At 40.1% G+C, this 27,960-nt stretch overlaps 1 protein-coding gene across 4 annotated transcripts in view; it reads right to left on the bottom strand.

Annotated features, from left to right (window-relative positions):
* GSTCD (glutathione S-transferase C-terminal domain containing) overlaps positions 1 to 26,935 on the bottom strand; it is a 142,323-nt gene extending 115,388 nt beyond the window's left edge. Inside the window, exons 1-3 of one of the 4 annotated variants that reach the window (XM_034770903.1) lie at positions 26,862 to 26,935; positions 9,454 to 9,885; positions 5,066 to 5,545 (exon numbers count right to left, since the gene is read on the bottom strand). In XM_034770903.1, coding sequence (XP_034626794.1) covers positions 5,066 to 5,545; positions 9,454 to 9,864 — 891 coding nt within the window. In that variant the 5' untranslated portion in view covers positions 9,865 to 9,885; positions 26,862 to 26,935. Of the gene's footprint in view, positions 1 to 5,065; positions 5,546 to 9,453; positions 9,886 to 10,886; positions 12,028 to 25,480; positions 26,801 to 26,861 lie in introns of those variants that run through there. The other 3 variants (XM_034770905.1, XM_034770901.1, XM_034770904.1) reach the window with 3 other exon arrangements.
* Between the last annotated feature and the right edge of the window lie 1,025 nt (positions 26,936 to 27,960).

Raw genomic sequence — 27,960 nt, 5'->3', positions numbered from 1 at the left:
TAAATTTAACAGCTACAATTAATAGAAAGAATAACTGCTAAATAAGGCTAAACTTGAGAAAACAGTATAAATGGAACAAGTATATTAAAAACAAGTCTTTGGCCTCATTATGTTTATATTGGTAATTAGTTATGACTTGTTAATATTTGCCATGTTGTACTTTTTAAACATGTACCCACTGAAGCTCTTTATTTAAAGGTAAAAATAATGATGAAGTGTAAAGAACTAGCAACTACAAAATCAATGACTGAAAAAGGTATAGTCTAAATGTGGTCTGGGTCACCCTGTTAGTGTAAGTGGTCAGATGCATTTTAAGATGGATGTTCAACTTTGCTGTTTCTGTCCACAATAGTGTAACAACTGGATTCAATACAATAGAGGGCTGGGCAAAACTGTGTTATAAGTTATCAAATATGGGTGATAGAGCAGTAGGAGACACAGCATAAACATCTGTAAGTGAAGTAGCCTCACCATGTTCCACCCCAGAGTTAGTTTTTTATTTAAATCAAAAGCACCTGAAAACACAGTTTTAGATCATGATCTTAAAAAAAGGCAACATAAATGCACAATATATAAAATGGAGCAGCAGCAAGATGCCCATCTCAGAGAACGGTGGTTTTGCTATGGCAGGTGTACTATATCTATGTTAGGGTTGTTTGTTTGAGGTGGTTTTTTGTTTTGTTTTGTTATTTTTGCCAAGAATTCTGGCCACACCTCTAATTAAATGCAACTGTTCACACAGGACTCTCAAGCTGCACAAGGTTAAGGCTCCAAGGCCATACAGAAACAGCAAATAAACATATAACTTCTAGCAATACATACTGTAATTCTTCAGACAGGTTTTACTGGATTACTGAAATCCACAGAGCATCTGATCCAGAATCCTTCCCAGGCATGGCATCAATAAGTCAAACAATCATAAAAAATTATGCTAGGCTTATTTAGAAAAATGAATGAGGCTGGAAGGTCTGATCGTTGTTAAAATATTAAGAAAACATTTTGCTTTGTAGCTTTTATTGGTTGAAACAATCCTTATAAAGGTAATTGATAATCCTCAATTAACTATGGTTGCAAAACAAAAACAAAAAAACACTGACGTATTTCTAATCTGGAGTCTACTGTAAAATAACTTCTTCACAACTCAAAGGAACAACAACAACAAGGAGTCTGGTGGCACCTTAAAGACTAACAGATTTATTTGGGCATAAGCTTTCGTGAGTAAAAACCTCACTTCTTCGTGAGGTTTTTACTCACGAAAGCTTATGCCCAAATAAATCTGTTAGTCTTTAAGGTGCCACCAGACTCCTTGTTGTTTTTGTAGATACAGACTAACACGGCTACCCCGATACTCAAAGGAACAACGTTACTGCTACTCTTGGGTGGAAAATTCTTGTGACAATGCACACAGTCATCTGGAGATTATGTTTTTACCAAGAAAAGCTATATAGTGGGTTTTACTGCACATACCAATGTGAGTAAGTGTTTTTCTTGATTTTGGAGATTACTTCTATGAACCTGTTTGACAGTATGTTCTCCCAGAACTGCTTTTGTTTTCAACCACCAGCAGAAAAATTAGCAAAATACAAAGCCTAAACTCACACAGCTCTCCTTTTGGCAACAAACTCTGACAGGCATTCATTGACAGTTCAGATATCAAACTTTCCTGAAGTATAAATACTGAACATCACCAATGAAACAGATATCATTTCTATGTTCTTTCAAGTGCATTTTATATGTGTGGGGCTGCTACAATTCTCTCGTTTTCTCACCTCTGTCATTCGAGTGCATTCCCTGAAAATGAAATACAGGGTAAGTGCTGTGCTAGAATTACTCAAAGAGTAAAAATAAATGACGATATAAGACCTTTTGTGCAAGAAATAGAGAATAAATTTATGTCTAGAGTCAGCGTATTATCTAATATTTTCCTGATGAAGAACAACTACTACAACTGCCAAATCACAGAGGGCATATGACGGATCAATAGTGGTGGACTACACTCACCCCTTGCACCCAAGACACTGCTAACATCTCACTATCCAAGGTGTCCCCACTGGGCACAAAGATGTCCACTTCCTTAACTCTGCCCATGTTTTTCTGTGCCCTCCTGCCCTGTGCCATCATGCCACCCTACTCAACTATGTACAGTGAAAGAGGGATCTCTGCAATCAGTGGAGTTGGCACGATTTGTCTATAATAGAGCTGCTTCCATTCAACTCAATGGGCTGTTAAGCCTGAAGCCTCTTTGCATCTTGTCTACATGGGATTGTTTTGGCACCAGATAATTACACCAACATAGCTGCACCAATACAAACCCATAGTGTGGATGTGCTGCACTAGTGTAAAAGTGACTTGCAGAGATATGGTTTATCTTGGTTTCAATGGTAAAGCTAAACTGATGCAAAGAAATCCCAGCATAGACAATCTCTTAGTTTTAACCCCTCAAAATGATTGTCTCAGGACATCCTATATATGGACATCTTAGCAACAAGTGCTACAGTAGTGTACTTGTTGCAAAACCAATCTTGGACAGGTAATAAATCAGTGGCATCGCCACAACAGAGCCAAAGGAATTTCCTCCGCCTCACAGGAAATGTACCAGGAAGTGCGAAATAATGATAGAATAGTAAAAAAAGAAAAATTAGGTATAAATTTTTTTTAAAGGAGAACAAACAATCTGGCCATCAGAAGTCAAAATGAATCAGGTATTATAACAGGAAATATTTAAAGACAAAAAAAATCTGAAAATTTAGCTCCAAGGAAATCAAGAAATTAGAGACTACTAGAGGTCAAACTTTAATGCTAACTTCTGAGGAAGTTTGCCATTGGATGATACTTGAATAACACTTAAGTTTTGCTGTGTGAAAGGAAAGACAAGGTGCTATATCACTAAAATGCCATTGTCATCTCTGCATTCCTTTCCTTTCACTTCCTCCATAAAAAACCCTCTCACTTTTCTAAGAGACATTCGTTTTCTTTAAGACATGTCTACCCACATCCTGAAAAGATCACATAAAGATTCATGTTTCAGCTGAAAAATGTTTCAATTTAGGGTAACATTCATATAAACAAGAGAAACAACAAAACTGTATCAAAATCAAATTTTGCCTTGCCCCACCAATATGCTGTTGCCAGAATTAGCATGCAGGAAAATTACAGCTATGACTATCTCACTCCTACTTACTTTTGTTTTACCCACATTATAATGTACTTTCATTAAAAGAATGTCCATTAAAAAGCTGCCTAAGACATCTTGATTTTGGCTTCTCATCTTGTTAAATCATTCATTTTATAATTCTCCCCCCATTTATACTTTGGACTTAATGAGAACATACAGATTCCATTATCATAAAGTGGATGCATTCAACTTTAGTAAATATTCACACTGCTTAGGCTACAACTCAACCAGCTGATTAAAACTACTAAGTATTACCTTCCATTTATAGTAGGAAAAAGATTGAGTTTAAGGTCAGGTTTAACTGCACATTTTAGTTAAGCCAGACCTAAACTTGACCACTTTTCCTAGGCAAGACAAACCCTACTAAAATACTTTGAAATTCTAACTATTTCTGGGGAATTGTCTCATAAGACTGTTCTGAATCTGATTACTGTCAGTAAAGATACCCACACGTCTCCTTCTGTCAATTGTGTCTGGTTTTAAAGACAGGAATTGTTTACTGTAGCAATGTAAAGATGAAGTTAGGTTTAAATGTTACAGCAGTGTAGAATCAGTTATTAACAAGCATAAAATCTAGTTAGATTTATGGTAACTGTTTGGTGTAATGGATGAGATAAAGATGTGTTTTGTTGAAAATAGAAGTATCTCCTGATTTGGAGGTATCCTCAGCGTGAGGGACAAAATTAAGATTATTTGAGCATATGGAGGTCCTGATCCCCAGATTAGACTCCTTTTATCTTCCATGTAGTGCTCTCACCTGCCACACCCCTCTGATTGGATCACAACTGATCCCCAGCCTGTTGCTTCCCCCTCTCCTCAGTACGCAGCTTCAGGTATGGAAGAGGCTACTGTCTGGGATGTCACAGCTTTTTACCTGAGTGTCATGGAGCAACTCTGGCCCCATGACTCTGCAGGAACTCCCTGCCTCAGTTTCCTCCTCCCAAGGATTTTCTCTCTCTCCTGGCAGGTCATGTGGCTCAGTCCTTCAGCTGGGTCATTCTGACCTCAATTCTCTTTTGAGGTAGGAAGTCCAAATTAAGTCCCAACAAATGAAAGTACTTTCTCCCCACCTGGGCTCCTTTCTAGCCTGTCCCGGGCTCAGTTTCCAGGTTATCTTTAAAGTCTCTGGCTCTAGGATAGAGCCCTAACTCTCAGACTTCTTCCCTGGAGTTTCTAGCACCATCTCAGCGTCTCTGTGAGGCTCTGTGATAGACTCCTGAGTCCCAGACTCCTTCCCTGAAGTCCCCTCAGTCTACCGCAGACCCTCACCCAGAACCTTCCAAAGAAGCCTGCCAGCTCTCTGTGGTTCCTCCCAAGTTGAGCTTTCTTAACCCTCTTATGTGGCCTGGTGTCCATTAAGTATCACCTAAACCTCCTTAGTCCCACCCTCTCAGTCTGGGAAACAGCTAATTAATTATGGCATAAGTGTGGCTGGCCCCATCTCCCCTTAAAGGAGCCAGACACCAAGTGAAACCGAGTTTCAAATGGCAGACATGACATGCTTTAGCAGACCCAGACAATTGTGAAGAGACACACAGCACAAAAATAAATGGCAAATGAAAGTGCTTGAAATAAGTATTAAAAGAAACACTTTTTTGAACATCCTGTCAACCAGAAGTATATGTCAGCACACTCTATTAGTAAATATATAGGATTCATCTGGCCCCTTACCAACAACTGTCTCATATATTTTACATTTTAGTATTGATATCGAAAACTCTTCATTCCCTGTGATACACAAACAAACAATTAAGGGAAACTATTTTGTGCCGTGTAGGGTTACACAGTAAATACTTTGCTTGACTGTGTCTTATATCAAGTAGTTGTGTAACTTTTCAGACTCTAACAGATATGGACACTATTTATTAACTACAGAAGCTGTTTTCTTACCAAGAATTGATGGATGCATGGCAAAAGCACTACATCTGCCAGAGTGAAATAAAGCCCCTCAGCAAAAACATGCTCCAGAGGTGGGAGATCAGAGGTTTTTGTTTTCCTGATGTGAGAGGGCTCCCTGTTGGTTGTAGCAGGTATTTCCTGCACAACTAATTTTGAGAAAGCTACTTTCAGTTCCAAACTTGCATGTTCTTCTTGGTCTTTGATTTCCACTATTGTTCCTTCTTCTGGGCTAAGATTTTTTGTTGCTCTTTTAGCGAGGGCAGGTGCTGCAGTCTTATCACCTGCCTTTTGCTGTTGAAGTTTCTGCCTTCGGATTTTGTCATCATTGTGCACGCTGACAGGTTCTCCTAGCTTCTTCTCAAGAAGCAAAACCTCAGGTGGAATGGCCTGACACTGATCGGGAGACGCATTCAATAAGCTCTCAACAGCCTGAGGGATGCTGATCTCACAAAGTCTGGTCCATTGACTAACCTGTCATATAAACATAAACAAGCACAGTCTCATTAGAACTGTTTGGATTATAATGCAGACATTCAAAATTAAGGGCATGATTTAAATCCTGTAAAGAGCTTCCATGTAAAGCTGAAACTCCATGCCACGCACACACACCCCTTCCCATGTGTACTTGCAATGTCAGAAATTCAAGTTATATACATACACACACACACACACATATGCATGCTACATTGGTTTAGGTGAACAGCACGAAGTTTAAGCTCTCTTAATTTCCTTGCTTTTGTTAGTTTACATTAAACCCTTAATAGACTAATTTCCATTATAAGTCTGGAAACTAAATTTTATATATAAAAAGAATTAATGGTGGTCTGGTGTGGTATAAATGTCTTATCGGCATCAATTTGGGATGGCTGTATTATCCAGAAGAGATGAAGCCATGACTAAATTACATTGGTCATCTCAAATGAGTGCCAGTAAAAATGGAATATCGCACCATCAATGAATCCCACAAATGCCATTTATTTTACAGAAAATCTATTTCAGAAATGTTTTACACAATGTTGGGAATGCTTTTCTGCTTGTGATGGCAGAAATTTAAGAAATATGAGTCCAACTATAATGATATCTTAACAAAATTCCAATTTTTCTAATTCTTTCCCCACTTTCCTCCATTATTTCTACTTAAGTTTTTTACAACTGTCTTTAAACTCAAACGTCTCCTCTTGTTTGATTTATTCACTAGTGCAATAATCCAGAATTTATGGCATCAAATACTCTTCTTTAGCAGAGTCTCTTAATTCACTCCTGTCACTTTTTCACCATTACAACATCTCTCTACACACACACACACAAAAATAGTTGCATAATCTCAGATTATAAACTCTTTTCATTGGGATGCTATGGATTTTCATGGAAATTGTTGCCCCAATGTATTTGTATTAGTCTGCAAACTACACACTTAAATGCTGCCCCTTTTTAGGAATCGCACCATATATCAAGCCAAAATTTGATCTTTACCTGTGTCCTTGTTTTTTTTTTTTTTTTCCCAAAATATCTCTAAATAATCTTATATCAGTGAAAACCAATTCTTACCTGTACTACAAGGGGAAAAAAAAAGTCCCTTAACACTTCAAATGACAGAACAAAAAGCTCTCCACATCCTTTGTTTATATATAAACACTGATAAGAGTACATATTCTTGAACTAGCAACAGTAATAATTAGGAAGTACAAGTTTATTATTAGTCAAATCTGCACCAAGTACTATGTTCAGTGGACAACTCCACTTCTTAGAATGGTTTACAGTAGCCCAATCTTGCCAGTACAATTTAGCTTGATCATTAGTTAAAGACCCTTTCTACAAGGCAACTATTTTTTGTTTGGTCTCTTGGGTTATTGCTTAAATTTCATAATTCCTTAAAATACCAAATTTTAGGAGTGTATGTAATTTAAAATGTATTAAAATTAAAGGTTAACAGAAATTATTGTTAAATACAAAAAACTTCTAAGATCCTAAATTATTAACTATATACATGGATAGACTTAAAAGATACAACTCCCCTAACTACCTCCACTCACCATATTTTAGCATCATCTAGCGGGCCAGATTTACCATTATATTACTCTAGTTTTACACAATTATAATGGCATTTCAAAGGAACTATACCAATGTAAAAGGAGGATAAAATGTAGTAATGAATGGAATGAAGGGGCTTACCCATGGAAACGTTTCACAAAATTGAGATCCAAGGAAAAAATTTCAAAAGCACCTAACTAACTTAGAAAAACCCGTCCCATTAATGAAATTTAAGACCCTAAGTACCTAAATCTATTCTGTAAATGGGACTTAGGCATTTTCAATAATTTTATCCCCAGTTTTGGGATTATAAATTTAAGATCTGATCCTTCATTCCTTGCAAACCCAAAATGTGTACTAACTTCAGTTTATACAGCCTCATTGATACCTATTGGCTTCAAAGAGAGTTTTGGATGTTCAAGGTATACAGGAGATCGGAACCTAATAGATTATGTGCTTGAAGTATTTTATCTTTCTCAGGGCAAGGCCCTGCATATTCCACAGCCATTCAATTTATTGCAGAACTGCATTCTCGTTAAAAAGAAATATCGTTTCCAGTCTTTATGGTTGTAGAGAAAACCTCTAAAATGTGCACCAAGTGTAAGCCAATGTAGTGTCATCTATCTGGATCTGCCGAAAATCTGAAATAATAGTTTGAACATGAACTGTCCCATCCATCTAAAGCAGAACGCTAAGACTACACAATTACGTGGCTGCATAATCTGGCATTTTCCCAAGATGCTATGGAATTCAATATTTTGCTGCAGCCAGAAACCCAACATTTTGTTTACTTTTTGTCAAACTGTACTACTGGGAACTGCCTGCAGCTGTCTATTGCCCTGCAGTTTTCCTCACAAGAAGAAATTAATTAGATTAGCGTATGCTCCCTGCAATGAATCCTGGACCTAGGCAGCAAGCAGGAGGCTGGTCCAGCGTGTAGCCGGGGAGTAGAGAAGACAGAAGCATAGGCTTGACCAAGGAAGGTGGAGAATGGCAGAGCAGCCACGGCCCTGATAAGCTGCTGAAGACCACTAAGAACTAAAAGGAGGATCTGTGCTGGACCATCTGGACAACATTATGGGAGCCAAAGGCAGAGCGTGGAGCTAGGGCACCTGGAGAGTGTACAATAATGAAAAACCCATCTTCAAAAATAATCAGAGGTGAAAATAAGCAGCAATAAACTTTACATCAATGAGTATTTTCATAAGCAACAGTTGTATTTGTTGTTTTGGAGAACAGGAATGAAGGATATTTCATGGTGATAGAACAAATTAATGTCACAGAATTTGGTCCAGAGTAAATATGGCCATGGTGAAGTGTTATCATACAATTAAACTTGAAAGAGCTCAGGTCACTGGACAGACCAGAACTAAAGGTTACCTTATGACAGAATATATATAGGAACAGTTTAAGAAGGTATTATTTTTTAAAGTTGTGAACAAATAAGCAGATCTTTTAAATAAGATGGTGTAGACAAACAACATTCATATTGAAAAAGTAAATGAGTACACGGAATTTCTAAATGGCATTAAAGAGTTTCACAGCTTAGAGTACCTGACCTCCCTTTCTGGGATGTATGGAGTAGGCTCTTCATTGAACATGTTCTGCCCCCTACCTACATTACCATTGGATTTTCGTTTATTGGATTTTTTTGCACAGCAGTACCTTTCACTTTCTATGGTACAAAACAAAGGGGTTTTGTTGTTACATTTAACTTTTTTAAATGTTAGAACTAGACTGGCTCGAGTTGTAAATTATCAAGCCTTTCCTAGCCCATGTAGCCCATAAGCTTGGTTCTGAACCTACACTACTATGTAACTAGATTTAAATATTATCTTCTCTTTTACACACTTTCCAAGCCCTTAGTTCAGGATTCTGTATTTATCTTAGAAGAACTGATGTCATCCTGTACACCTGTGTATAAAGAATACAATTCACTGATTTGATTTAGGGGTGAGTAATAACACCAGCTCTCTCACACAATCCTAAAATCTGAGCATGGCAGATAAAAAGTAAACTGAATTTCTTTTAAAACACATAGCAGCAGATTTTCAATGGGTCTAAAATGGAATAGCTCCATTGATTTCTATGAAACTACACTACATTATACCACCTGAGGATCTGGCCTATATTTTTAATCTTAAACTACTTATAGTCTGTTAAATATTTAGGGTGGTTTTTTTTTTAATCATTACCATTCACCAGAATCAATACAGCCACTGTTGTACCAACAATCGGAAACCGTATGATAAAATATCTTAACTGGATATTCCAGCAGACACCCACATTAAAACCCAATTTTTAGTGTTAACTATATTTAAATATGTAACAGAAAAAGATGCACTCACTTCAGCACAGGCTTTTAGGCACGTCTTTTTAAACCCCAAAAGTTCCAAAACCAACTTCTTTGATGGATCTACCTCATATGTTTTCTGTATTATGTGCCTCAACACAACAGAAAGACCAGCTCGACAGAATTTGCCATTTTCTTCAACTATAGCAGGCAAACAGCAACTCTGGACAACCAAAGGGAGTTGACACCTTGAGATGAAGTGGACCTCTAGGCCATCAGGCTGTGCTTTGCCAAATAACTGGTCATCTGTACTGTCACTAGTAGGCACTAAGAAAACTTTGAATAATTTGCAGTCACAGTAGGACAGCAAAAACAAGGATATTGATGTGTGGAGAGGAAAGATGCAATCTTCAAATTGATGGGAGTACGCCAGGTACAGATGTTCTTCAGTAACCCCGCCTTTCATTTTCCTTCAGAGCTGAAGTACCTAAAATAGAAGTCAGAACAATAATATTTATAAAGAATATAGCATTTACGTTTTTTTTGTTTTTGTTTTTAAAGACTTGAAATAATGACCGTTGCACCTGTTTGAGACAGGTGATTTTAACTTGAGACAAGCGTTCTTTTAAATATTTGCCAGTTGAAATAACAAGAAGTGTACTGCAGTCCCCTCTGAGATATAAGTGAATCCAGATGTGTATTTATATATATTTAACACCTCATAAATGAGCCCCACTCACACTCACTGACTAAGGTCCCAATCCTCTAGCTGTATTCACACAGGTCTACTCATGTGTATGTATTTGCACTATCAAGGCCTAAGTGTGGAAAAGGCACAGTATTAAGCCACGCATTCTGCATTTAAACTCATCTATTCTCTGCTAATAGATGCTCACCCCCAAAAGCTTGAGGGAATATATTAGCAGTTATCTGTCATGAAAGAAAACAAACTGATCATGACTGAACTGTCAGAAATGGGTCTAGACGTGGTTCTCAAACTTATTTGACCCTTCTTTGTGTCTGTACTTGTTTACGCCCTCCTCCCCAAGTACATACATCACCACCAAGCTCTGAAGGCAGAGCAGAGAGGCTGCTGGCTGGGCACCCAGCTCTGAAGGCAGCGCCACACCAGAAGCAACACAGAAGTAATGGTAGTAATGTGGAAAGTGATATTCGTCAATATAACTTTTCACAGCAGACTTAGCGCCCCCATTGCTACCCTTACTTCTGTACTGCTCCTGCCACCCCGGGGGCTGACAGACAGAGCCCCACCGCCAGGTGAGGGATTGGGGGGAGGAGGAGGAGAGCCTGGGCCAAGGTGGCAGGGTTCCAGCTGTCCCTTTTATCCCTGCCTCCTGAGTGTGCCTGGTCCTTCTGCACAAGCCCCAGCCACCTGAAGCTGACAGCCAGAGTACTTAAAAAATAAAAACAAAATACACAGCTCATGCCTCTCTTGACACATTCCCACATGTCTCTTGGAAGGCTCACCCCACAGTTTGAGAACTGCTGGTTTAGATTCTTTTAACTTCCCAATTGTCTCCTATCCTTTCCAAATTTCTTCTGCCCCTTCTTCTTCATATGGCTGAGGTAAATGTAGAGCAACAACTATAATTTTACGTTTAGATAGTTAAGCTAGATAATTGCATCTGGAGTAGCAGAGTGTACTGCTGGCAATGCCTCCTTCATATTTGTGAATTGGGCATTGAGTTCCATGGTCTGTTCTGGGTGACTATAGTCACACATTGGAGAGTCTTTAATTTTCCATTATTGCAGCAAGTATCCGCATCTGCCATGGTTTGTGCGGATACAGTTTAAGGCTACCCATAACCTTTGTGGGAGATTGAAGCCAGAGATCTTCTGCATGGGGTCTTTCATGCAGTGTTTATTTGTGACTTCTTGTGAATTCCACTCAGCTTTGTAAGCTTCATCAGGGTTGAAGTTGCATTGTTGATGATTAAATGCATGGGTCCAAAAAAAGCTTGTGACTTCAAGCAAATGTGAAGGACATTGTTAAGGTCCTGGTGGATGGGAAAATGTTCATTTTCCACGATCCTCTGAAATTTCTGAAGGGTTATGGCATCATGGCAAATGGATGGCGGTGCAATGTGCGACAGCGCTGGCAGCCAAGGTGTTGGGGTCGAGTTGAGGGTTCCAGTGATGCACCGCACTGCAGTGTTTAGTTGGACATCAATAAGTCAAGTATGGTTACTTCTGGTCCATACCGGTGCATAGGCTTTGGCTACAGAGTACACAAGGACCATCGCTGATGTCTGTAACACTGATGCTTATGCTCCCCAGCTTGTGCTTGCCGGTTTCTGGACCAGGTTGACCCTTGTCTTCGTCTTGGCGGCTACATTCTTCAGATGGTCGTGGGAAGTTAGCGTGTAGTCCAGCTTCACTCTGAGATTGGTCGGAGTGAGGTCATGTCACACACTGTTGCCGCAGAAGGTCACTTTCAGGGTGTGCTGAGCATTCCTGTTATCAAGATGGAATGCAGTGACTGCTGTTTTGTGAGGATTTGGCTTGAGCCTCCATTTCCAGAAATATTCCTCTATGATGTTTAGGTCCCTGTTCAAGGTGGACTTGATGTCACTGAAGGTGGCAGCTTGAGTTGCCAGGGAAGGTCATCCGCATATGCAAATTTGCACGACTTCGTTGGAGGCATGTCGCTCATGTAAACATTGAAAACCGTCAGCGCAAATACTGAGCCTTATGGCAGTCTGATGATGAGGAACTGGGGCAAACTGACTTGGTTGCCCGAGTGGACATGTAGCTACCTATTGCTCAGCATCATCCATAGCAGACAGTGTGTTTCGTCAGGGGATGATCCTTGTGAGCTCCAGCATCAGACCTTTAATCCAGGCTGCCCCTGAAGCAGTATAAATTAGGAAACTAAATAACTGGCTGTAATTTATAATTACAAAGTCTACTTCCTCCATACATGTGATCTTGATATAATTATATTAAAATATTTGTATTTGTATTAAACCTTGGTCCATTTTTATTTATTCCTGAAAAAAGGACATTGGTTTTCTTAAAGCCCAGTGCAGAAAAATTCAATAATTAAAAAAAAAACAATAAAAAATGGATTTTTAATTACATACATTTCTTTTTCAAAATAACCTATTTATAATTAAACTGTAAATTACAACAACCTATACTTAAATTACAACAACCTATTCCGGCCTAAGTTTGTTTTCTTCTTCCAATCTATGAATAAAAATAATATGAGAGAGGATTAATCTAGTTCTAAAAATGTGAAGGGCATGGTGGCCAAAAACAAGTACACCTTTACCCCGATATATCGCTGTCCTTGGGAGCCAAAAAATTCTTACTGCGTTATAGGTGAAATCGCGTTATATCGAACTTGCTTTGATCCACCGGAGTGCGCAGCCCCGCCCCACCCCTCTCCTTTACCGCGTTATATCGGGTCACGTTATATCGGAGTAGAAGTGTACTTTAATTCATTCAATATTTTAAAAATCTGTACCATCTGTACCATCCTTGTTAGCAAAAAGAAGTACCAAATTTAGTGTAAAGGCTATGTCTAGTTACAAATCAATATGCCTTAATGATTACCAATCAATGAGAATCAATGTTTCTTTAGGAAAATAACTACAAAGTACAAATGCAAAACAACCTTACCATTAATTATTTAAATCAAGATGTCCTGCCCACTGATTTAAATCCCTATTAAAACAGTAATTTAAATCACTTTGATCAAACTGATTTAACTCAATCAAACTTGAGCCTTTGAATGGTTTTAGGCAATTTACTATTTGGTATTCTTAAAAATGTGTAAGCAAGCACTTAGCAATTATGGGAACAAGCGCTCTAAAAGTCAAATATATAGTAGTCAGATCTCGCCTAGTATTCTCATGCATTTTTAAAAAATCTGGTACTGCTCATGCGTGCATGACTATAGCAGCTGATTTTATGAGGACAGATTTGTGTTTCTGAGATCACTATAAGGCCAATACAACATATTCATGTAACCAGAAGACAGCATTAGTTTCTATACTACAAATGAAATCCAACTTCTGTAAGGTCATTCACTGAAGGCACGAGCAAGCAAAAAACAGACAAGCTGAATGCACTTCAAGAATCCTATATGTGTGCATCTCAAGCAAACACAATTCATTTAAAGAGAAGTTTGACTTAATTAAAATAATACTCATGGCTCACATTAATATTCTTGTCATCATATGAAAAAAAACCAATTCAATTTCCTTAATACTTCATTCAAGAGTCACAGTTTCCTCTATCAATCTTACACTATTCCCAGGCAGTTTAAGAATTATGATGTAATAATTGTTCTGCACCACCACCTAATAAAACTCCCATCTACTGCCTTATAAATTGCAATTCATATTGCAATCTTTAGACACTAGATGGCACCCTTTTGAAGCAATCATAGATGCAAATAACATCAGCGGAGAAAGGGTATCTTAACAGTACAAAAAGATGCCAGTGCAGCAAGAGACCTTTGAATGTCATACATATTTAGGATATGTGCCATTCATATAAAATGCCTTTATGTAAGTCTTCAAAGAGTACATTTACATTTAACAATTTTTACGCCTTCATGTGACAGTTGTTTGAGAAGTTAATTCCCTTCCCCTGGAAAAAAAAAACCCTGAAAGCATAGGCATTAGTTAATATTACGATTAACAGCTTCAACGGGGCAGCCATTGGAATTTTAGGACTTATGTACACAAAAGAATGGCTGAAACAACTTTGCTGATGATCATTAATCATTGCATTTAGGCAGTTTCAATCCAAAGTAAACTACATGTAAATTATGAACTGATGAAAAATAAATTATTTTAGGAGTGCTGCTGCTTTATAATATTGTAACATAGGTGTGAGCTCTGGAGCAGGTAACTAAGGGACTAATCTTACAAATATTTAAGGCTTGTAATTAACTCACATACATGTTTGCAGCTTAGGGTCTTCTCCCCACCAAAATCACTTTCTCCCTCAGATTAGAAGTACTTGAGGTTTATAGTGATTTTGGAAGAAACCACTCTCTTTTTCAGCTTCTGAGATAGTTAATTTAGATCAGAGGAATTAAAACTCATTCTATGGAGCTGAACAAATAACATTCCTAAATAGAGTCCATTTAGGACAATATACCGTTCTCTGTCAATAGTGGACCTCCCAAAAATGTCATGATGAGCTTCACTCAGGGGAGGAAAACAATAGCATTGGACTCATTTAGGAAACCACTATTTCCATCATCCAGCTGCTTCTCTCCTCCTCTGTCCATCTTGACTTGGTGGCATAGTGGCAGATTTCGTTTTCAATGCCAGAGAGTTCAAGTTCAAATTTCAAAGATGCTTTGACAGCCATGGTGAAATATACACCATCTTTAAACTTGCAAGAAGTCAAACTCAATTATCGCAATAGTCCCTTCTGGAGTATATGAGTGAAATCCTGGCCCTAAAGAAGTTAATGACAAAACCCTCATTGACTCCACTGGTTCCAGGATTTCACCCTATAAATCTTAATTCTTCATTTCTCTTTTTTTGTTTTTGGAATCTACCACCTTTCTTAAATTCCACTGTTGCAGCACCACTGATGGTATTAATGGTGACAACAGAAGGCCATGTCTATGCTGGGCAGGGTTTGTACTAGTGTAGTTATCCCCAGGAAGCTGCACTGGTTCAAGTCACTTTTATACCAGTATGGAATACCTGCCCTAGGTTTCTCCACTGATACAGCCATATCCGTGTAACCACACACACAAAAAAACCCTCAGTTCATAAAGACTCTAATACAGATCGGCCACCAGTATTTTAATTGCTATCTGGTTTAGACCAGGGATCTCAAACTCAAATCACCACGAGGGCTACATGAGGACTAGTACATTGGCCCGAGGGCCGCATCACTGAAACCTTTTCATACAATGATACAAAAGTATAGTCAAAAATGAAAAAAATGAAGAGTAATATAGTATGCTATTAAAAGTCAATGTATTAACTTTTTAAAAACTGTAATACGAAGTGAGGTTTTAATAAAATATAAACACCTGTATCTATTCTTTATGTGGTCAGGGGGGAGGGCAGCTTGACTGCTGGTGGAGTTGGTGCCTATGGCAGGCCGCAGGAAATAACTCCGCAGGCCGCATGTTTGAGACCCCTGGTTTAGACCTTCCATGAACAAGATTCAATGACATAGTGGTTAACACACATGCAGCCAGTCTAAAACTAGCATTCCCACTATTGCAACAAAGGTGAAGCTGCAAAAGTGATAATGATGGGGCAATTTTTAAAAAATTGCTAATGAAAGCACAGCCTAAGTGGTCTCTCTCCTTTGTTTTCTTGAATTCAGCTTATGAGATAGTTAAGATAGATCAGCAGTATAAAACTCATTCTATGGAGTGAAACAAATTACATTCTGTTCTCTGTCCACAATGAACCCCCCAAAAATGTCAGGTTTCTTGAATTGTTTTGAAGCAGCTTGAACTCCTATGGTCAGAGTCTGATGTAGTTACACCAGTGCGAAGTAACTCTGCTTGTGTCAATACTTCACATTTACGCCATTTTAACCATGCTGGCCTCTAGTCTGCACCCCCTCCCCCAAACTACACAAAAAACCAAAGTTATATTCAACAATGAACACCTCTTCTGGTTCACCCTTATCTTACTTGGGCCTGTCTTGTAGGATGTAAACACCGTTAGAATTGCAATATTATCATGAATATAGTGCTAAGTACCCTGCCAGCAGTTAATAAATAATATAATAATTCCCCCACCCTTTGAATTTCACACCTCACCTTACCATCTTTTATCATCCAGATCTTTTTCTCCCCACTTCCCTGGGCCTGCATCAAAAGGAGATTTATTACAATGAGATTTATTACAATCCTCTTCTCTCCCACTACAATCTCCTTAACAGAGCCTCTTTTGCTTATTGCTCTTTCCCCAGCTGCTCTCTGGTAGATTCTCAGTGTACTACACTGTGTAGGAAACAGCTATCAAAGACTGCACTGAGAAAAGATGATGATGAGCAATTGCTGGCTGCAGACAGAAGCTCAGACTGAGTGTAGACTCAGGTTCTGAGAGTCAGACAGAGGAAGGACTAACCTATTACAGGGCTTCACTGCTTACAATAGGAGACTTTAAAAAACACTCCTGGGGTGAGGGCAGCCATCTCTTCGTCTATTTCTACTGAATGTTGTTGGGAACGAACAAAACACAATAACTGGATGTTTTCCTTAAAATAATCAGCAGTGAACTAATTAACAATGTTGATATTAATGTGTCATCATTAGGCTTCTGAGAGAACATTATCTTGAGTTCAACAATGGCACAACATTTCTCAGAGCTTTTTTGGAAAGTTTCAGAGTTCTTTGTCTGCAGAGAAGACAACACTATATTGGTTCATATTAGGAAAGTTATTTTTGCAACCAGAGTGGCTAAGAAAATGTTTTTAAATTAAATCTTAAATTCTCCAGAGTGTTTGACAGAGGAAAAAAAAACTCATACCTTTTTAGGTACATTATCACTGTCCGTTTCATATCTATGCTTTAGACTATGTCTTTCCAGTAGAGAAAAAATACTGCTCCATAAAAATTACTCCAGTCCTTAATATCTTAATATAGAATTAATTTTCAGAATATAGTTCAAACAAGGTTAAATCAAAACAATTTGTTAGAGAAAAAGAATAAACCTCTAAAGATATACAATAGGTCACCACAGAGAGTTTGGGTTGTTTCTGGCTTTTTCTTGGCTCTTTATATAGAGTCTCTAGTGACAGAGCATCAGAAACCTCCACACAAGATTTAAAGATAATCTGCAGTAAATGGGGAAGAAGAGAGAAATTTGTGCTCATGCCCTTTCTTTTTGTTTCTTTATGATATGTAAAGTCTGAAAGTGGAGCTTGGGGTTTGTTTAATTTAAGTTAATTTAATTTAATTCTTCTTGTTTTTCATATAAAACGTTCAGGTCATGGCAAGGCTGGAAGACTCTGTGATGACTGGAAAACTATCGAAATGGTGACATCACAAAAGCCAAGAGAAATCTGAGCAATTGAGAGGGGAAGAGATTTTTAGTCAGTGTTTAAAACTTTTTGTTTTTAATGTTTACAGCTACGTAATTTCAGTTACTAAAATCCCAAATAAAGTGAGCACTGTTAAAGATTCAACCTCCTTACCCTTTCAATTAAGGTGTTAGAAGTCTCAATAAACATCCCTGAGACCTTCCAGAGGGTCCTCCAGCATAACCAGAGAAGAGCACATTAGACATTCCTGATATTTATAACAAAAACAAAAAAAAATAGGGGAAAAAACCTTCAAAACCACAAACTTTTCAGGCCTTCTTTATACATCATAAAAGAAGCAAAAAAGGCAAAAAGCCAATTGTTGAAAAAATCCTTTGAAGGTCATCTTTAACAAACCTCCAACTTCTATGAGCAGGTAATATATCACAATTCCAGTTTCAGAAGAAGTGCTAGGAAAACCTTCCTCCCTTGCTTACACAAACCAGTTTGCAAAGAATTGGGCAGTATATTTTCTGACCTCTAACTTCCACAGTCAACTGTACCAACTACACAATTATATGCTCAGCTTGGTCTCTCAGTTATATTTTCCATTCATCTTTGAAGTCTGAAGGATTAGATTAATCCAGCAAGTTTCTCTTGCTCTCACTCTCCTAGCCATCAAAAACCTTTTCGTCATGAAACAGATAATTCATTACCTCAAACGTTTATCTAGGAAATTTCTAATTCAGCCTCAGACAGATGGTGGTGATCAATGCAAACCCACCTGCTATGTTCAAAAGCACCTGCTTTTTATTCCCAGTTAACTGTTCTCTCAAATAGGAGCTTTTTCTCTCTCCCTTTAACACTGCAGTTTCTATAGTTAATGATACTGCCTTCATCTTCATTTTAAAAAATGACAAGTGTATATGAACACTATACAAGGGCACATTAAATATGGTTAAAAATGTAGTTCACATAAGCCTACACCAGAAAAGTTATCATATTGCTGACAACGGCTTCAGTTGAACACAGTAAAAGTACACGTGTAGACCAGTACAAACCATGTTCAGCATCATTTCAGAAAATAAAATAATTGTTTCTGTTGTTTATCCTGGTCTATACTTGCTGTTCAACCATGTACAGATACTGCTGATACTCACTGCAGCAACAGTTAATTTTCCAAGGTTACACTAGGCCAAAGTGAGTTTCACTGGCTCCTCCTGCTGGAAGCACTAACCCTTTGCCTCATGTCATTAAAACCACATGCTCAAGGTGATCTAAATCAGATGCTCATTCACTGGCATTTTCCTCTTCTTCTTCCAGCTTTAAATTTCCTTTTTCTGTCTCTTAGCAGAGTTGAGCAATAATAAATGTAAGCAAAATTGGACAGGAAAAAATTATGGGGATTAGATATACACTTTCAAATAGTTGTCATCCTTTTGAAAATCAGAATGTAGTAATGTGAAGAGAACTAAGAGGAGGAAGGAATTTTTTGCTGATCACCTTTTTCTTCCAGCTTGGTTGGGTCATTACATTTCCTCCAGCACAAGAAGTTTGAAAGTGTGTAAGATAGAGATGGCAGAGTCATTATTAAAGTGTTCTGGACACGCTGGGCTCTCACACATGCCTGTAATTACTGTTCAAAACATTATATAAAGTTATACTTGGCTCTTGTTTCAGTAAAGAAGCAAAGTATTTTTATTAAGTGTCAATAGGTGACATATGGATGGGACTAGTGGGTTTTGCAGTCCAGCGTATCACATTCATTAATGAATAATTAAACATAAAAAAGGTTTTAACAGATATTGTCAGTTCAAGTTGTGCCAAATTCAGGGCTCTTCTGAAAAAAAGACCATGAAAAATATGTCCATGAACTTGTCTTTAAGAAAGTGGAAAAAATTATTTTGAATAAATCTCTATAGCGTTTGCAACCCATTTTGAGTGTTCTTAGTAGTGCATGAGAACCAAATGTAAACACTAACTAGAAAGAAAGTGAAACTGATCAGTGCTAGGGCTGTCAAGTGATTAAAAAAATTAATCGCGATTAATCACACTGTTAAACAATAATAGAATACCATTTATATAAATATTTATGGATGTTTTCTACATAGTGTAGTGCAATCTCTTTATCATGAAAGTGGAACTTACAAATGTAGAATTATGTACAAAAAAACTGCATTAAAAAATAAAGCAATGTAAAATTTTAGAGCCTGCAAGTCCACTCAATCCTACTTCTTGTTGGGTCAATCACTCAGACAAACAAGTTTGTTTACATTTGCAGGAGATAACGCTGCCTGCCTCTTGTTTACAATGTCACCTGAAAATGAGAACAGGCGTTCTCATGGCACTGTTGTAACTGACTGCGAAAGATATTTACATGCCAGATGTGCTAAAGATTCACGTCTCTTCATGCTTCAACCGCCATTCCAGAGGACATGCGTCCATGCTGACGACAGGTTCTGCTCGATAACAATCCAAAGCAGTGCGGACTGATGCATGTTCATTTTCATCATCTGAGTCAGATGCCACCAGCAGAAGGCCGATTTTCTTTTTTGGTGGTTCGGGTCTGTAGTTTCCGCATCCAAGTGTTGCTCTTTTAAGACTTCTGAAAGCATGTTCCACACCTCTTCCCTCTGAGATTTTGGAAGGCACTTCAGATTCTTAAACCTTGGGTCGAGTGCTGTATCTATCCTTAGAAATCTCATGTTGGTACCTTCTTTGCATTTTATCAAATCTGCAGTGAAAGTGTTCTTAAAATGAACATGTGCTGGGTCATCATCAGAGACTGCCATAACATGAAATATATGGCAGAATGTGGGTAAAACAGAGCAAGGGACATACAATTCTCCTCCAAGTTCGGTCACAAATTTAATTAACGCGTTATTTTTTTAACGATTTTTTCATCAGCATGGAAGAATGTCCTCTGGAATGGTGGCCAAAGCATGAAGGGGTATATGAATCTTTAGCATATCTGGCATGTAAATACCTTGCAATGCCGGCTACAGAAGTGCCATGCAAAACAGAAGTGCCTGTTCTCACTTTCTGTGGCATTGTAAATAAGAAGAGGGCAGCATTATCTCCTGTAAATGTAAACAAACTTGTTTGTCTTTGCGATTGGCTGAACAGGAGGTAGGACTGAGTGGACTTGTAGGCTCTAAAGTTTTACATCGTTTTGTTTTTGAGTGCAGTTATGTAACAAAAAAACCCCTACATTTGTAAGTTGCACTTTCATGACAAAGAGATTGCCTTACAGTACTTGTATGAGGTGAATTGAAACATACTATTTCTTTTGGTTTTTTACAGTGCAAATATTTGTAATAAAAAATAATACACACTGTGATTTCAATTATAACACAGAATACAATATATATGAAAATGTAGAAAAACATCCAAAATATTTAATACATTTCAATTGGTATTCTAGCATTTAACAGTGCGATTAAAACTGAGATTAATCGCGATTAATTTTTTTAATCGCCATTAATTTTTTTTAGTTAATTGCGTGAGTTTACTGTGATTAATCGACAGCCCTAATTAGTGCCTATTCTCACAATCCAAGACAAGAGAAATGCAAAATATAAATAGCATTAATGGTGAAAAGTAAATTAGATTTTTTAATAGGGCTGTCGATTAATCGCAGTTAACTCACACAGGCTTTAAAATTTTACATTGTTTTATTTTTGAATGCAGGGTTGTTGTTTTTTAACATAATTCTACATTTGTAAGTTCAACTTTCATAATAAAGAGATTGCACTAAAGTACTTGTATTAGGTGAATTGAAAAATACTATTTCTTTTGTTTTTTTACAGTGCAAATACTTGTTATCAAAAATAAACAAAGTGAGCACTGTACACTTTGTATTCTGTTTTGTAATTGAAATCAATATATTTGAAAATGTAGAAAATATCCAAAGAGATTTCAAATAGAATACTATTTTTAATCGCACGATTAATCGTAAATTAATTTTTTAATCGCTTGACAACCCTAATTTTTAAGTTATTTCAGTTTTAATAATCAAAAGTGCGTGTTAAATTACACAGGTAAGGAAAAGTGAACTCCAATCCTGCAAATGACTCCTTCCTCACAAAACCAGCTGTAGGACTGAGACAGGGCTCTGTAGCCATCCTGACTGTCATGTCAGCCAAACTTTTAATTATCCAGCTGAAATCATTCTCTCAGTACTGTTAAAACTTATAAGCAGCTGCAGCATGCCTTTGGGCACCAGTGACATCATCAGACATATGCTTAACTTTCTCTCCCCTGTGCAGACTGGCTGCTTGATCAAACTCCTCCTGCACAGTTTCTCCACATCAGCCTTATGTACCTGCACTCCATGTCCCTCTTCCTCTTTATCTCTCCTACATATCCTTCCACCACCACCATTCCTTTCTCTTGTCCTTTAGCTAATCCTCCTTATAAAACCAGACCCAAAACATTAAAAAAAAAATCACAAAATTAACACAATGTTTTCAAACCATTATATTGTTCACTCTGCTTGTATATTATCTTCTCCCTTCTCTCCGTTCCCTTGTCTATTTAGATACATCTATACTACAATAAAAGACCAGCGGTGCAGCTGAGTTGGGCTTGTGAGACTCAGGGCATGGCTACACTTGTGAGTTAGAGCGCATTAAAACAGCTGTTGGCTCTCCCCAAGGCACAGAAACCCAGAGGACAGTACAGCCATGAAACAATCATTCCACCTGGACCCTGTGCTTACTCACCATTTTGGGGCTCCCGTGGGTTATGTGCGCTTGCTTTGGATGGGCAAATTATGCTATTGTGTAGACTGTGTTTGCCCTCCTTAAGTACGGGGGAATCATTGCTCTGTCTGGTGTGAACAATGCTGCCTCTGTTCAGTGTTGCATTTTGCCTTTACAGATGCAACCTTGAGATCTCAGCCATCCGTGTTATCACCGGCCAAGAGACTGCAAAGACTCAGGAAGAGGCCACGTAGAAGCAAGGAAGACATGCTGCATGAAGTAATGCAACACTCACTTAATGAGAATCTAAAAGCGCAGGAGTGGAGGAAGAGTGAAAGGAGGATCCGCCAGCAGAATGCGGATCGCTGGCACAAAAGCGCGGTGCTCTGGCAGCAAAGCACGGATCAGCTAATAAGCATCATGGAGCACCAAGTGGACTTGCTCCAGGTGCTCATAGCCATGCAGGTGGAGCACGACCGCGCCCGCCCCCCCACCCACAGTTCTTGTCCCAAAACTCCTTCTCTGGTGCCCCCATGTCACCTCCAACCTACTTTCCCCAACATCCGGTTTCTTATCGCCACCAGCTGCCTCCAACACCTGTAGTTTCACCACCCAGCCCTGAAAACTACGACCCTTACCCACTGCACTCAACCCCCATCACCATGCAGTATAGCCATCCTGAAGTGCAGCACTCATTGCACAGCACTTCAGACAGGAAGGGTGAGTATGATAACAGGACATACGCAAATCTGTGATTGTACCGTTCCTCATCCCACCCCCTTGCCCTTTCTGTTTCCCAAGAAGTTCTGTTTCTTTTCAATAAATGAATTTTCTTTTCAATAAATGGATTTTTTGGCTTTGAAAACATTCTTTATTATTGCATGAAGTAAAAGATATCTTAGCCCAGGAAAGCAACAGGCACTGCAAGTCAGCGTAGCAAACACAGATTCCTACTAACATTGGAACCACTGTACTTCACTCCTGTGCAGGACACCAGACATTACTGGTGGCTTTCAGCCTCAAATTGCTCCCTCAAGACACCGCTAATCCTTGCAGCCTTTGCTAGGCCCCTCTATTAGCCCTGCTCTCTGGCTGGTCAAATTCAGCCTCCAGGTGTTGAACCACCGAGGTCCATGCCTGCGTGAAGTTTTCACCCTTCCCTTCACAAATGTTATGGAGGGTACAGCATGCGGATATAATCGCAGGGATGCTGTCATGGGCAAGGTCCAGCTTCCCATACAGAGAGCACTAGCGGCCCTTTAAACGGCCAAAAGCACACTCCACAGTCATTCTGCATCAGGTCAGCCTGTTGTTGAACCGCTCCTTGCTGCTGTCAAGGGTCCCTGTGTAGGGTTTCATGAGCCACGGCATTAAAGGGTAAACGGGGTCTCCAAAGATCACAATGGGCATTTCAACTTCCCCTATGGTGATCTTCTGGTCTGGGGAAAACGTCCCGGCTTGCAGCTTCCTGAACAGGCCAGTGTTCCGAAAGATGCATGTGTCATGCACCTTTTCGGGCTAGCCTGCGTTAATGTCAATGAAATGCCCATGGTGATCCACAAGCGCCTGGAGAACCATAGAGAAATACACCTTCCAATTAACATACTTGTATGCTAGGTGGGCTGATGCCAGAATTGGAATATGCATCCCATCTATCACCCCTCCACAGTTAGGGAAACTCATTTGTGCAAAGCCAGCCACAATGTCATGCACGTTACACAGAGTCACGGTTCTTCTGAGCAGGATGCGATTAATGGCCCTACAAACTTGCATCAACACGATTCCAACGGTAGACTTTCCCACTCCAAACTGGTTACCGACCAATCGGTAGCTGTCTGGAGTTGCCAGTTTCCAGACTGCAATAGCCACCTGCTTCTCCACCGTCAGGGCAGCTCTCAATCTCGTGTCCTTGCGCTGCAGGGTGGGGGCGAACTCATCACACAGTCACATGAAAGTGGCTTTTCTCATCCGAAAGTTCTGCAGCTACTGCTCTTCATCCCAGACTTGCATGACAATGTGATCCCACCACTCAGTGCTTGTTTCCTGAGCCCAAAAGCGGCGTTCCACGGTGGTGAGCATGTCCGTGAATGCCACAAGCAATCTCGTGTTGTATGCGTTAATCAAGTTGATATCATCGTCGGAGTCCTCACTGTCAGTTTGGATCTTAAGGAGTAACTCGACTGCCAAACGTGATATGCTGGCGACATTCCTCAGCATATTCCTAAGAAGTTCGGGCTCTACTCCCGCAGACCGAAAGGGAAGACAGAGCGCGCAGCACAAAAGATGGCACCAAATGTGGACGGAAGCAGAGGGTTTGCTGGAATGCAAACCGATGCATCGCGGGGCATTGGGACAGAACCCAGAATGCCCTGCACCTCCCGCCCCCTTCCCACAAGCCACAGCGACAAAATGGGAAAAGGTCCTCTGTGGGATAGCAGCCATAATGCACCACTCCCAATGTTGCTGCAAGTGCCGCAAATGTGGCCACGCCAGTGAGCGTGCAGCTGTCAGTGTGGACAGACTGCAGTGCTTTCCCTATTGCACTCTCCGAAGGCTGGTTTAACTCAAAGCGCTCTACATCTGCAAGTGTAGCCATGCCCTCGGACTGTGGTGCTAACAGTTGCAATATACCGTTCAAGCTCAGGCTGGAGCACAGGCTCTGAGATCCATCATCCTCACAATAGTCCCTGGGCTCCAGCTGAGGCCCAAATATCTACACTGCAATTTTTAGCCCCATGGCCCAACCCCTGCAAGCCCGAGCCAATTGACCCAGGGTTTGAGACCCAGTGCTGCAGGCTTTTTATTGCAGTGTAGACATACCCTTAGAGTGTAAAATCTTTGGGAGAGGGATTGCCATTTACTCTATACTAGTACTAGGCACAACTGAGCCCCAGAGTCAGTTAGGGCCTCTAGCTGCTGTTGCAATACAAATAATTAACAACATCTGCTATACTGCATAGCTTAAAGAGCAGATATTGTAAACAAACAAATTTATTTACCTATAGAACTAAGACAAGCTTAGTTGGTTAGAACGAAAAACGTTAAAAGTCCAATTTACTTTAACTAATTATGCTATTTACTTTTTAAAATTTCTCCAACATGGGCTAAATATCACCTAAGTCTGTTTTACTGTGCTACAAATTTGGGTTTCACTACAGAGGACTGTGTATCTGTTTAAAAACATGTTTCCAGGAAAATATAAACAAAAAATGAAAACACTTCCATTGCTCTTAGTTTCTGCAAAACGTTTTGTTTGTTTGTTTAATTATGGAAAAAATATAACTCTGGACAACATTTGACAATGTTTCTTTTCATTTAACATGTATCACAACACATTTAGTTATTTACAAATGTAATGGTTATTCCAATAAATATGTAGCACAGCAAAAATAGTACCTGTGGTTTTAAGACATCAGACTCAGGAAATATAAATTTATATTCCCATTTACATCAATTTGCTGTGTGACCAGGGGGAAGTCACCTAACCTCTGTGCCTCAGTTTCTCCATCAATAAATAGGGTAAAATTCAGAGGGTTTTATATCATTTGTGAAGTTCTTTAAGTATCTCAGATGAAAAATGCTATAAAAATAATAGAATTTAGGATGGGCACATTAATATAACTAAAATCACCTAGTCACTACATACACTTCAGGAAAATAAGGGACACATGAAAAATTAAAGACAAACTTATTTTTAGTCTCTCTTCGTATAAGAATTACTGCTGAAATTAAGGCACAAATCCTCTTCTCTACATCAAAACCATGTGCAATGGCAGTCAAAAAATAACACCAAAAAACCAACAACCCATAATCAAACAAAAAAGTTGACATAATGTGAGACCCCAAATCCTAGAGAATTTGAGCCTGGGAGTAATTTACTCACATGAACAGTCCCTTAAGTACTTGAGGGAAGAGGATTTTAAGGATTTCTGTACAAAGAATGGATAGAAAAATACATTAAATATTTACACTACACAAATTGATGGTATGTCCTCACTTGGAATACTGTGTTTAGATCTGGTCACCTTATTTCAAAAAGAATGGTACAAAAATAGAGTATACAATACAGCTGATTGAAAAAAGTGAAAGTGTTACAATTAAAGAATTAACTTTCTGGGAAAAAGTTAAACATTTCTAGTTTTCTGATGAAATATTTAAAAAAAATTTCAAAGAAAGCACACACTTTCTGTAAAAATTTTCACTTAATTGAAAACACAATTTTTGGTCAAAAACAGTTTCCATGCAAAATTTTCAATGAACCCTAGTTCAGAAAAAGCTCACAATGACCAGATAAATGAAAAATATTTTTATATGTAGAGAGACTAAAAATACTGGGTACCAGAGGGGTAGCCTCTGTGATGAATGACTATGGTCACCCCATGTAACAGAGGATTCACCCCATGTTCTCAATACCTGTCCCACACAAAGGACCTTGTGCCTCAGGGGTTCACCCCATGTCCTCAGCACCTGCTCCTCCCTGGGGTCCCTGTGCCCCAGGGGTGCACCCCACATCCTCAACACCTGCTCCTCCCTGAGGTCCCTGTGCCCCAGGGGTGCACCCCACATCCTCAGCACCTGCTCCTCCCTGGGGTCCCTGTGCCCCAGGGGTGCACCCCACATCCTCAGCACCTGCCCCTCCCTGGGGTCCCTGTGCCCCAGGGGTCCACCCCACATCCACGGCACCTGCCCCTCCCCGTGTCGGCTTCACACAACATCCTCAGCCCCGCACTGCCCAGGGCTCGGCTCCGCGGCCTCACACGCCCCCAACCCCGCTTACCCCAGCCCCGGCCCCACGCGGCAGATTCCCCGGTCCCCCGCCTCAGTCCGCTCAGCCGCTTCCTCCCTGGCCCCGCCTCTTCCTCCGCCCGCTGCCGCCGCGGTTCCTCCGCCCGCCGGTCCTTCCCGCCGCCTGAGCTCCGCGCTGCGTCACTAGCCGGGCGCCAGGGACCGGCAAGCGGGACGGAGCCGGGCCAGCGACACGGGGTAAGGAGCGGGCGGAGGCTCCTGGGAGGAGCCGGGTGAGGTGGGCCCAAGGCGGCGGCGGCAGCGGCAGGTCCGGGGCTGGCCCGGGCCACAAGCTGCGCCCCCCATACCGTCCCCGTGAGTCCCGCGGGCTCCCCAGCCTGCCCGGCAGTCGCGCTGGGCCTAACCCGCGAGCGGCCGGGCCGAGCTCGGCGCTGCACAGCCCGGGCAAGGACGGAGCCCGCGGATACACCCCAGATGTGCCGAGAAACCCCTCCGGTGCCGGGGGCTGGGCGAGCTGCCACGGTCCAGAGCCGAGGCTTCCCTCCGGGCCCGGCTGGGAGTCGCGCTCAGGCTGTCTGACCAGGGGGCAGCATCGTGTTGTTGCAGTGTAGGGGGGCTGATCACTGGGCCGAGCAATTCCCCCTCCTTTGGCTTCCTGGTTTCCTGACTACGCGATTACGTTTTCAGCCTTTTAGGAAACTTACCACTGTACAAACCAATGGTTTATTATCGATCTAGTGATGAGGCCCCTTCCCTGCCCCTTTGTAATGCTGAAGTTTCCCCGTAGAAGAATGGCCACTTTATTTTGCTTTAATCTTCAGTGCAGTTTTGTTTTTTGCTCTACACAATGAATAATTTCCCTATCCTGCCACACAGATGCGCATACTTGATTTTTGTAGACAGTGCTGAGTTTAGGTCACTATAGTAACTGATAATGGAAGGTTCTCATTAGCTGTGCTCCTGGGTGCTGCTGTTATAAACAGCTAGCAGGAACTTGTTTCTGTCAGGTCTTTTCCAATTCTGATTGTATGATTTTTGAAAAAAGCAACAGAGGGTCCTGTGGCACCTTTAAGACTAACAGAAGTATTGGGAGCATAAGCGTTTGTCAGTAAGAACCACACTTCTTCAGA

The sequence above is a fragment of the Trachemys scripta genome, chromosome 5 (genome assembly GCF_013100865.1).
Source record: "Trachemys scripta elegans isolate TJP31775 chromosome 5, CAS_Tse_1.0, whole genome shotgun sequence".
Classification (NCBI taxonomy): domain Eukaryota; kingdom Metazoa; phylum Chordata; order Testudines; family Emydidae; genus Trachemys; species Trachemys scripta.
Note: the sequence above shows the minus strand (reverse complement) of the source record. Positions and strands in the feature narration are given on the sequence as shown.